Source organism: Plodia interpunctella, chromosome 6, assembly GCF_027563975.2.
Source record: "Plodia interpunctella isolate USDA-ARS_2022_Savannah chromosome 6, ilPloInte3.2, whole genome shotgun sequence".
Lineage (NCBI taxonomy): Eukaryota > Metazoa > Arthropoda > Insecta > Lepidoptera > Pyralidae > Plodia > Plodia interpunctella.
Window position 1 is genome coordinate 1,728,606 of NC_071299.1, and position 12,637 is coordinate 1,741,242.

General features: G+C 36.8%; 2 protein-coding genes across 11 annotated transcripts in view; both read left to right on the top strand.

Moving 5' to 3' along the window:
- The window catches only part of LOC128670511 (four and a half LIM domains protein 2), a 124,359-nt gene that overhangs the window by 79,770 nt on the left and 31,952 nt on the right, over window positions 1–12,637 (top strand). For 8 of the 10 annotated variants that reach the window (XM_053746227.1, XM_053746221.1, XM_053746223.1 and 5 more), the window contains one exon: window positions 10,413–10,613. In XM_053746227.1, coding sequence (XP_053602202.1) covers window positions 10,413–10,613 — 201 coding nt within the window. Of the gene's footprint in view, window positions 1–9,411; window positions 10,005–10,412; window positions 10,614–12,637 lie in introns of those variants that run through there. The other 2 variants (XM_053746228.1, XM_064436042.1) reach the window with 2 other exon arrangements.
- Window positions 1,446–3,005, top strand: LOC135309742 (uncharacterized). Its single transcript, XM_064436044.1, has 2 exons — window positions 1,446–2,233; window positions 2,430–3,005. The coding sequence occupies exons 1-2, from the start codon at window positions 1,572–1,574 to the stop codon at window positions 2,884–2,886; spliced, it is 1,119 nt and encodes a 372-aa protein (XP_064292114.1). The 5' UTR covers window positions 1,446–1,571; the 3' UTR covers window positions 2,887–3,005.

Genomic DNA, 12,637 nt, shown 5'->3' on the forward strand with positions numbered 1-12,637 from the left:
GCCGCGTTGATTTGGGCGACTTTGGAATTAATTTGGTTAGATAGATGTGCTGTTGAATGTATACGCAACTCTCGTGCCATTTAAAAATACCCCTTTAAAAGTTACTCCATTGCTACGTAGGGAGCTTCACACGGTGCGCACACGTCAGCGGCGACGTCACATCCCCAATTAGAACACTTGTAAACATTCTGATTAGTTGGTTATAATCTGAATCATGCCGTTCTGGAGTGGGATTGTGGAATGATGGGATTTTTGGTCGCTTAGAAACAAATTTTAATTATAGTTTAATACCGCAACGAATTTTTAGTAAATGCCGTCCTTTGAGGCTAAAATTTTGTCTCGACGAAAGTAGATATTTAAATTGAGGTAAATATTGTATAAATATCCTTTCTGGAGAAGGAAAATATCGAGGAAACCTAACCAAACCACTCTAGAGGTAGTTGATGATTTATCAGCTTGTGTGTGGAATGGAGAAGGCAACGGTATACAACCTACGCCTCAGGTGGCAGAATATCTTTGACCCTATAGTATATATTACCATCTGTATAACTGCACGTTTTCTAAAGGAATAAATGATTAAGAATATAACTAATAACTTTAATTTAAGTCTCTGTTGAAATTGTGCATCTTTTTGAGCATCCGTTTTAAACACATGTTAGTTTTTGCTATTTCATTTAAACGTTAACACAACCTCAAATACGATTTCCTATCTTTTATTTTTCATCTAAGAGCTCACTTTTCAACTTTTAAATAAATTAAATATGGACTTGTCACCATTAAATTCTAACCAAGCGTCCAATCTCTAAAACACCAAACAAATTTCTATACCACGAAAACAAACAATATATTTGCAGGTTCTCTAACATCGGCAAAATTAGTTGGCATGTTGACGAAAGAAAACGGATTTATATCGGAAATGTTGAGGAAACGTGCGCAAACATTGTCCTGTTTATCGCAATTTTCTTTTTCGAAAACTTTACTACAAATATTTTTTTACAAATGTCGTCTTTCGATTTGCTAGTCTTTTTGGATCATTACTAAATGACTGTCTTCTCTATCTCTTTAATATCTGCATATTTATGCACTTATGACACCTTCTTACATTTTGACTAAATAATAGTTAACTGGTAGAGCATGACATACAGCGTTATGTCCATTTGTACATATATTTTGTGATTTTATGCAATAAAGTTGTTAAATAAATATGAATAAATAATACTCAAATTAAACTGACACAGTGTAGGATCTTCATGGCAACTTGAAACTTCGAAATAGATTCTGATATCATAAAGATATCAATCATCAAATAAATCAGGTTTACTGTCCCACCTATTAACTGACACGGTAACCTTGGCCGGTATCAGGTGAGACACAAACATAATGGTGTCTGGCCACAAAGCCAAACGCAATTCTAAATGTGGACTCAAATCTTTGGCAACGATAACAATTTAATTTCAGTTGTTCAAATCTTGTCCCAGCGTCACATCGCTGCGTCCCTACTCCCTGCAACCCTCAAGAGATTCCTCATCCAATTCCATTCCTTTTAGGTAAAGTGTTAACAGTGACGCGAAATGGGACTGCTGTTGTCTATCGTAATCTCCTACGCTGGAGTGCGCGAAGCCATTGAAACGATTCGACACATTCTGAGCGGAGTACTGCCGGAAAACGAACCCGACTTCCAAGATCTCGTCGAATACTACTCCCGGCTGCTCCAGAAGACCGCCAACCCGACCACTAACAGCGACTGGACTAAAAACTGCGGTCAAGGATACCTTAGCTTGACAGAAGATAATAATGGTCAGCTAAAAGCAGCCGCTATCAAGTACTACGACGGTCAACCTGACTCCACAGCTATACTGTTTTCCACAAAAATATCGAGCTTTGGTCAAGACTCCGTCGAGGACAGTTCAGTTCAAAACGGTGACTACAGGTCCGAAAGGTACATACAGACAAAGACGAAAACAATCATACCGAACACGTTAGAATCGTTCAGTGTTGGAACCAGAAACAGATCACCTACGCCTTCTGAAAATATTTCAGATCCCATTCGATATTCGGCAAATTCTTTCGAGCGTGACGTCGGCGAAGGCGATGAGAGTAACGAAGCCGACGAGAAACTGACCTGGCATTACCGCCCTTTGAGCCCCACCCCACAAACGCAAACACTGCCTGAAATACATTTCCAATCATTCGATGAGGACAAGCGAGGAGTTTACAGCGAAGACTTTTTAAGGTTAATATTCATTGATATTAGCCAGCACTGTTCATCATTACGAGCACACGTATCCAGTAGTGACATAGTCCCCCGCCTATCATCAATGGCCCTCATGAACCATCATCACCTATGCACGAGTAGAAAGCTAACTCCGATATCGGAATCATTGCTTCACCTGTACAATAATGACTCATATATTGTAAATTTGTTTAAGATCACTTGATGGAATTAAGTTCCGACCGTTGCAACGAAATGACCCGAGTGGGCGGCGCAGGAGTTTCAAAAAGCGTCACTCGTCGTCGTCGAACTCATCCAAAGAGTCGAGGGCTTCTCGCGAGGAGGAACTAAAGATGTTCACGTCTCTAGAGGAAACAGAATTCGAGCGTATGGGTACAAGTGATCAATTCACGGGTTATGGAAGCACTCCTAATTTAGCAGCGCGTTCTTATTCCAGAAGTCGTTCGAGAGAGAATTCCAAGGAGCGAAGACAAGAAACGTGGAGCGTGGACGCGTCAGTTGACAGTGCTGCCGACGACGAGGTGTCGGACCTAAAGCCCAAACTGAAAGACTTGCCGAAACTCGACTCCTTCGAGGAAGAAGAAACGAAAGAGAAAAAGGTAACGGATGAAGAGGAAGAAGATTTAGACGATTTCTGGGGTAGCTCCGACTAGTGAATGGAGATTAGCGCCGCTTGGACATTAACTTGAGCACGAATGCTGGTATGGAAGCTTCGAAATGAGCATGACTGATTGTGAGAACTAAATTATGATTAAATTTATGATTCCCTGTTTGCGTTTGGTTTTATTTTTGGCCCCCAACGAGATGTTCCCTTGGAGACAGGGTTACGTTTATAGCTTTAATCTGTTTGGCTTTATTAGAAACGATTTATTAGATAATGAAACACTATTTTTACACAACAGCCAAACATGAAAACAGACAATTGAATAGTTTGCGCACTTTATTCACTCAGCCGCACGATTTGTGACCATTACATGAGTAATTTCGTAGCATAAAATTCCGAAAATTATTTTCTCTTTTCTTTATGAATAGATTTCCATGAAAAGATAAAACCGAATATTCCACTATGACTAATAAAACTACAAGTGTAATTTTTTGTAACTACTAGAATCATTTTTTTGCATAAATATTGATCTTATGAAAAAAGTCACCTATTCCCAGATTTATGAACTAGTTCGAAGACCAGTTGCACAATGTGTCCAAAAATACCGTGGACTCAGTCAGCCTCGACCCAGTTGCTGGCGCCGGAGTCGGTGTGTCGCGACCTTACAATATGCCACTCAAACACAGGAATTATTTCTTACTCCATAGGGTAGGTGCTTACTTATTTTGAGTAAGGTAAACTGTAAATAGAATGTGATTATATTACTAAGCACGATATCGCTTACGATATGAGTTTGTGACTCGTCTTAGAATACAATAGAATCGGCTATATTAGGAGTACTATGTCCCATAGTTCTACGTATATATAACCATATCTCTCTCATTTTAGCGTTTTCCTGGTTCTTTTCTCAGCTTCTAATTCCAGGGTCCGCTTTCCTACATTTTCTCCTCCACTTTGCAGTCTTCGGCATCTTTAGTTGTCAGATCATTGGCACGCATATCATCCTTGACGACATCAAGCCACCTGTTCTAGTGCTAAATCATTTCTAATAAGAAGGAAGTTTTAATACGATGATGTATACTGTTAAAATAATATCTGGAATTAATAATGTTATGTTCTTAATATAGAAACAAAGTGCACTGCCGTGTTTGCCTATCGGTTGGCGATAAACTCAAAAACTACTAGACTGATATTTGTACGGTTTTCACCAACAGTTCTATTTTGATTTAACCCAAGCGAAGTCAATTCGAGTTATGTATAAACTATATAAAATTATACGAAACTAGGTATAATATAACAGACTAAACAGCATATTGATACCATACTACAATTTTTAATATTTGAAATCCTAGTGGACTAGTGAAGAGTAGCACTTAACCAATTAAAACACGAAAGGGTAGGGTTACTAGCAACAACAAAAGATACGGTTACCGCCACAGAAGCCAGAGTTTGCGTGTTAACCGCAGCTCAGTGTCTGGTTACAGCAGTATAGCATTTTATAGCGAACTCACTAGTTGCCGTAATTCTGCTTTTATACATTTTGCCTAACTGCATTACTTTTACCATACTCGAGCCAAATTATGACCGCGCTGTCACAATCCGTCAATTTTCTTAAGGGAGGAATCATATATACTATATCTATACTATTATTATAAAGAGGTAAGCGTTTGTGAGTTCGTATGTTTGAGGCGGGTAATCTCCGAAATTGCTAAACCGATTTCAAATATTCTTTCACCATTAGTAACGTACATTATCTAAGATTGCTATAGGCTATATTTTATCTCAAAATTCCCACGGAAGCGAAGCCCCGGGCAACATTTAGTCATTCATAATATTGACATTACCACAGTGCATATTAATGATTTTAAAGTTAGTAGTAACACTAATCCTTGTTTTTGTTGAAATTTGAAAAATTGTAGTGACAGCGCGGACGCTTAACCACCTATAAAGAGTTTTGGTCTCATGGTTGACTGGTAGTGAATGCCCACCACTCTCTCATCTGAGCTTTCTCGGTTTCTTCTACAGCCGTTGAGCGATGGAGCCCAAGGACCGCCTATAGCGTTAAGTCTACCATTTGTACATAACTCTATGTAATTTTGTGCAATAAAGTGTTTACTCTAAATGGTACTCTCAAAAATCCTAAAAACAAAGATTGATCATCAGTTCCCGGGCCGATCGGACTGCGGTCCTATTGTTGTTCAACTGGCTTTATTATCTACTACTGTGGTAGTACTGTTTACACTATTTGCTATGTGGTGTTACAACTAAACTTAATCCTTTCACCGCGAAATTGGATTTAAATGGAGAACGTGCTATCATCCCACAAGAAATTTAATATGTAAATGTTACACTGCTATGCTAAAACTATTACATGGTTTTTTATCAGATCGATCACATCTCCAATGTTTTAGCTAGAGCTTGTTTTTGTAATCGATTAAAATTTTATACATGAATATACTCCGCCATACCAAGTATTTAATGAGCATATACATTACATTTTAATAAATCCATACTAAAATTATACCTATAAATGCGAGAGTCTGTCTGTCTATCTTTCTGTCCCGTTTTCACGGTTAAACCGATTTTGATGAAATTTACAGGTATGCATGTAGATAAAGACTCCTGTTCAAACATAGGCTACTTTTTTTCCAAAAATCAACCCTCCAAATTACTATAATGGGGGGTGAAAGATTTGAAAAGTATGAAAATCGACAATTCCGCTTTCGCAGATAAATTCACGCGGGCGAAGTCATGGGCAAGGGCTAGTTAAAAATAAATTCTACCATCAAATAATAATCGGTACAAACAAGGAGCTACCATAAGAAATATAGACACAAACATTTTTATTTTAATTATAGTTTTAAACAGCTAACCTAACCATTTCAACACCGATAAATTAAACGCTCGGATCATAAATTAGTTTAATAAAATGGCCATCTCTTGCCAAGATAATATCTCAGACAACACGAGTTTGCCTATGACAATAGGCCGTTTATTTCAGGCGTTACGTGACTTTCGACTCGGTAAATAAAAATCTGCGAGCATTGCTCTCCCGCAAGGTCGCTAAGGACAGGTATTTTTCCAAAATTATGAGAAGTAAAAAACTAAAATTAAACTAAACTTTCTGGGATAATTCCCCGCTTGTACACGTCTATTTTTTTATTGCTTTCTTTGTACATTACTTATCGTTTACACACAAATTTAAATTTATTTTACTTGTTTATTTGACTATTAACTATATTATATTTTTGTGTGAATTATATACCACCAACAAAGCCTCCACACAGCGGGTATGGAGGGTTAGTGGTGGACACGTAAAATTTTTCCATTATTCATTTTAATATATGGCTTTAAATAAATAAATATTTTTTGTATTTACGACGGAATCAATTTAAGTTGCTTATAATTTTATAAAAACCAAGTTCGCCTGATATTAAAAATGACAAAATCATAAGAAAATGACACACAGAGAAGAAGACTAACGGACTGACAACTAGGGATGCCGACGACCGTGTGAAGTGGAGACGAGAAAGTAGAAAAGCGGACCTGGGCTCCGACACCCAACGGAACGGAATCAACCGGAATACGATCATATGAAAGACAGAGAGTGATACTTAGAGAATAGCATCTTTCATCAAAAGTTCACTTCACCGGTGGATGGTCGTTCGTTCCAAAAGTTCTCAAACCGAGATAAAATTACCGATCTTTCTATTTTACTCAGAGCACATTCGTCATACGCTATTTTTAGACGTGTGGACTCGCCAAAGTCAACTACTAAAAATTATTAAAAGCAGAGAAAGAATTGTTATTTTCTGATTAGGTTAATCAGTTGCATCAGTTAATTTTGACATTAACTTTAACCACCGATTAGATAAAATAGAGAACTTTGCTTGTGCGCAAGTTAAAGTCAAAGTTGTCTCATGCAACGGAGAGAGAGCAATGTGACTCGTGTTATCAAGTGGTATAGAAAATAACAGATTTTTAGACAAGGTTCGAAAAAAATATTTTCCTAGACGAGGTACATTTAAATTTTAAAAAGACTACATGTTTGATTCATTTCTTGGGTGGCATAATTTTTTTTTTTATTTTAATAATTTGATTTTTATATTTATTAAAACAAGAATAGAAAAAAAATGAAAAATTTAAAATATGGAACACACAGCTGTCCACACCACTTCCGTGGATGTGAGGAACACATTGCTTAGTGATGTGTACTGTATACCGTATCCGTACATATTATAGAACAAAGTCCTCTGCCGGGTCTGTCTGTCTGTTCGCGATAAACTAGAAAACTACTGCACGGATTTTCATGCAGTTTTCACCAATATATATTGTGATTCCTGAGGAAAGTTTAGATGTATATAAGCTGGGACGGGCTGATAGTTAGTCTTATAAAATAAACAGGTCCTTAAATCAGTATACGTAAATCAATTTTGCTTACAACAAGGATTATCACTGGCACGTAATAACACCCAATAAGAGGAATATTATGCTCTAAATTTAAAAATAGAACTTCAAAAAACCTGTCATGAAAAAACATCCATTGATCCGGTAACCACTAACCCTGTCAATACTTCCATTAGCGGCCCACGTCCAGGTGTGAAGCTCTTATACTATTTTAAAACAGAGCAATGAATGGGCGCCCAAGACCTTGCGCGAGGTCTCGACATCGACCGGCTGTCGATGTCTGATGTGAAGGCTGCATGGTAGAAAAATATACAGAGCTAATATGATAAGATAGAAGAAATTTAATAGAAAATCCTGCCCTTATGTCAAACAGTTTGGATGACATTCAAAAGTGTATGCTGTTCTTTGATGTTTCATTACAAACTTTAATTTATTTTCGACGGTTTCAATCAAATCTTGCAAGTAAATTTCACCTACTTCCGCTTGTTCTACAGAGATCAAAACCCACGTCTCGCTTCAGCCTCCATGACAATGCATTCTTTTGATAAGCATGAACCTAATGATGTAATTTTTTTGTTCGGTGTTCTTCATCAACTTCATTCATATGCACTGTTACATCAGTTAAATACAAAAATAATTGCAACATGTGCAGTATGTAAAATAAATTCCTAAAGCAAATTTCTGAACGTAGACAGATGGAGTTACTGCCATATCAGGCAGAATGCAAACCGGTGCAGTGTGACATCACCTTAAGGCAGCATGTGGTCGAAACTGTGATGGCATTTGACGTGATGATATTAAACGTAGATAATTTTTTATTAAACAAATTGAAACACTAAATTTTTAATCAATGCAATTTCCCTGGATGTTGATGAAGCTATAATTCTTTGTTTTCTGTTTTTAATTAGTTAGTAAATAAATAAATGCCACACGATTAAATAAATAAAAGCAAACTTCAAATATATGTACTAATCTAAATTCAAAAGTACAAAAAAGAATTACGCCCGCTAAAGTGCTAAAAGGTTTATTCGAATGTATCCTATGTATATGAAAAAAATGCAAAGCAATATTTGTACAAGGTTCATGTACACCGAATCATGTCCTCAATAATTATAATATTTGTGGATCCACTATAACGATAGTAAATAAATTGTCGTTTTCATTAGTAATATATAACACTATATTATTTATTAATTCATATTTAAAACATGCTACCAAATATACTAGAATGATTCACAAACATATTCATAAATCATTGTCTTCGTCCAATGGACAAGTTATGGAAATTGAGTAGTGGAATATTTACATTATTTTCTAAGTTTAAAAACTTAAGCTCAAACTATATATTTGCTAATATACGACTGGGCTGGTATCATATATGTTGTATCTAAAATCTTTTCTAAAATCTATCGGCAAAGAAGTGCTGGCTATGTCGTCAATCAAAGATGATATCAACGGTCTGACAAAGTGGAGATGTGGGATGTGTAGGAAAACAGACCTTGGGTTACAACGCTCTAAGGCTAAGAAGGAAACCGTGGAAAACGCGCAGATGAGAGAAATATCACATGAAAATTAAGTTGTACCAATATTCTTTTCACGCGTGTGTAATATCGGTATGATTCCTGTATCCGAATTTCTAAATAAAAATAGTATTAAATGATTCATGGAATGTTAATGATCTAAAAAGAAGAATATGATGAAGTCATCTTTGACCAAAGCCCAGAGAAGCGGTCACAGTCGATTGAGTTTTAATTTGGTTACGCGTCTAATATCATCTTCCAGATTAAACACTCTGTTTATAACCACTTTTGTTCTGAATCTGATACAGCGGTCGTGATCTTGAATTTGGCTAAGACTCGGGTCTCTCATCTTTAATTTATCATCTATTTTTCTCAATTTGACATTGTAAATCATACTGAAGACTATTTAGGTGGGATAAATATACATTTTCATTTACGATTAAATTAAAGATTCTACTAACTAGGTAACTAAACTGGTAACTGATTGTAAAATGTATCATCGAAATAACAGTACTCGAGACTGCCAGAAGGGAACCGTTGCAAAAATCTCATTACATCTAGGTCGAGCGTAAATCAGTAATATTGTTCAGTAATAAACGCTGAAACTCGGCCAAGCGATAAGGCAACAGTTAAGTTCGATTTACTGGTACTGTGATCATCATACCGTTGAGCTCGCTTTTCTGTCGGGTCGGTGAGGAAACGCGTTTTCTCAGGTCGGCACGCTCGGGAAGCAACGCCCGCGCACCTGCCCTCTCCGTCACTCTTCCAAATTTAAATCCCAATCCCCCCACCGTCTCGCGCGGTGCGACGCTAAGCATTCTGGAATAATTCCTGTGATTCGGCAACCGTTGCTCGCCATTCGAATTCAGGTCGCGACCGCGTCCGGTGATATCGCTTTCCTTGCTTCGGAAATTCCTATCCGCCATGGCTGACGTCGACGTACAAGTCCAGTACACTACCACTGAAAGGAAAACCAGGAAGGTCAAGAAGACCTCGAAGCGTAGGGAGTCTAAGGATGGAGAGGTTACCATGACGGAAGTCGAGCAGACCAACACGACTACGGCCAATGACGATGGGTATGTGTCGTGGTGGCCAAACGCGAGTGCGGTGTGACGCCGGAGTGTCTGTGACAAGTGTCGATTACCGATCGTGTTCGACCTCCTTTAGTGACATGTATCGTAACATGATGTTGGTTAGGCGTAGAAAATTGGCCACCCGCACATACCCGACTTAAATTAAGGTATACATTTGTTCTTTACGATTTCAAGGTTATCATCATATTATCGTGTAGCAATTTCAGATTTACGATCTATGCTATTTAAGCTACCAACTCTTTACGACTTGGCTATTTAAGCTACCAAAACACTTGTATCTAACCAAATGGTAATTGAAATACCCATTCATTTACCTTATTTTTTCATTATGATCTTATAACATAAACCTACCAATGTAGGTTTATGTTATAAGATCATAAGAGCAAATTTTCTATCATCTTTTTAACAACCAATTCATTAATTTCTTTAAAAAATACACGAATTATCTGTCCAAGACCAAATTGTCCTGCAATCTCAAGATCACTATTAACGTTAACTGTTTTCCCATCTACATCAAAATCAGCATCCTCCTCAAAGGTTCCATTTGTCCACAGCTAATTTTCAGCGGCGAATACACCAAGGCGATGAACAAGGACTGGCACAGCGGCCACTTCTGTTGCTGGCAGTGCGACGAGTCGCTGACCGGCCAGCGGTACGTCCTGAGAGATGAACACCCCTACTGCATCAAGTGCTATGAGAGCGTCTTCGCCAACGGCTGCGAGGAGTGCAACAAGACCATCGGTATTGACTCTAAGGTACATGTCGACAGAATTCACCTGTTTTCACTAAGATATCAAACAATGTGAGTCCGTGTAGTCCATATTCAACTATTTATGAAACAGCCATTAGGAATAGTGAATATAAATCGATCGATCAAAAACTGGATTAACTAAATGATATAGTTCTCGATAACCCTTCCCTAAAATTACCTTGAATTCATTTTAAAAAGGCTAAATCGTCATTATTGGATTGAATGTCGAATATCTTTGCCCTATAAGCATATCGTTTGATTTAATTTATGTCATTGCCTCATAATTAATTTTCGATTTCGTGCGATATTAATCAATTTGGAATAAATTATCATGTTAATTAATTTTATTATCATGAATACCGTTCAAATTATTTCAATTTGATGTGTCAATTACATCTGAGAGATGCTGTCTGTGCTAATGTTTATTATCGTATATTGGTAACTACGCTATAGCTCATTCATAAATCTGAAGCAGTCATGGGCTCTAATAATAAAAATATTGTCAAAAATAACATAGTGCCGTCACAGTTTAGTGTTTTGCGTAAACAACCATTATGATGAAATTTCGAACTTAAGATTTTCTCGGACAAATAAAACTTTAATGTGTATACACATCAAAGTTTATATCGTTAAATCGTTTAAATCGTTGGATATTCTTTCTGGATTCTGTTAGATTTAATTCATGTACAGTTCTAAATATTTATATTAGTACAACAAACGTGTAATTTAAAAGACTGCTATTTAAATCAAATTCCTTTCCCTTCAACATCAATAAAGTTATTACTTGGAAGTTAATCAACATTGCTCTACTACTAATTCTATATAAGTGTTAAGTGGCATTAGGAAAAGAATCCACCACATTCTTAGCTTTGTTACACAGCTCAAATTTAGTAGTGTCACTCCAGTCGTCCCAGATTCTCACGTCTTCTGCACACGGCCCCAGCGCGCGTGCCAAGACAAACCGACATAACATTCTATGTGGCTACACTACGCAAACTCTTCATATATCTCGCCCATACGAATGACTTTTCTTGCCTGATTTAACAACTGCAATCCACCAAGTTTTTATACACGATATAATATTGATAGCCTAATTTAATGAATCTACTGAATAAAAATTTACCTTGCGCATTATAAAAGAAAATTAATGACACACTATGTCCAGATAATTAAATAGGTAATAATTGCATTCAGTTGCAAAGTTACGACCATAGAATTTCAATGCAAGACCATGTGAAAATGTATGTTGTATTTGTTGTGCCATAGACATTGCTACATCGGTAATGTTTTAAATACAAGTTTTCTTTACAAGAATGGGTTTATAGGTTAATATAATCTTTTGATTAATAAAGACATTGCAAATATAAGACATCCGAAAGCTCACCGATTAATGGCTTTCATTAGCAAATCAGAACGTGTTTACGATGTTTATGGGCTCAGAAATAACCGTGTTATTATAACTATTACAACAGAGGCATTAGCGTCATGATTGCTAAAATAAACACGAGTCTGTAACATTGCATTGGAAATATTTAGGTTTTAGCAAATTGACGAATATTTTGTATAACAACTGGAAATATTTGTGGGTTATATACAACTAATATCACAATACGAAAACCTTGATGTTTGTTTGTTATTCAATGACTCATAAATATAGCAAAACGGATTTTGATGAAATTTATAACAAATATGTAGGTACTTATCGCGAATATTCCACGGAAATGATCCAAAGAGCGCAGTTTAAGAATATTTGTGTGCGTGATACCCTTGGTGTTGGAGGGCCTGTTGTATTTTGTACAGCCTCTGGTATTATTTCTAGGTTGGTTACAGTATGATAATGTATCTCAACAACCTTGAAGAATCCGTCAGCCGATTCTTCTGAGATTTATTCGATTCAAGACCCACTAAGTATTTCGTAATCGGCCAAAATAAACATTCATATTTTATTGACATTACGACACTCTGTTTTGAGCGCGCTTTACTCTTTGGACAGAAATAGTCTATGGAACGAGGGGAGTTTTATTTTCA

Bases quoted from the DNA above. Each gene is read 5' to 3' on its own strand.
- LOC135309742 (XM_064436044.1), top strand. From the start codon at position 1,572: ATGGGACTGCTGTTGTCTATCGTAATCTCCTACGCTGGAGTGCGCGAA. The intron at 2,234-2,429 runs GTTAATATTCAT...AATTTGTTTAAG, and splicing joins TACAGCGAAGACTTTTTAAG to ATCACTTGATGGAATTAAGT.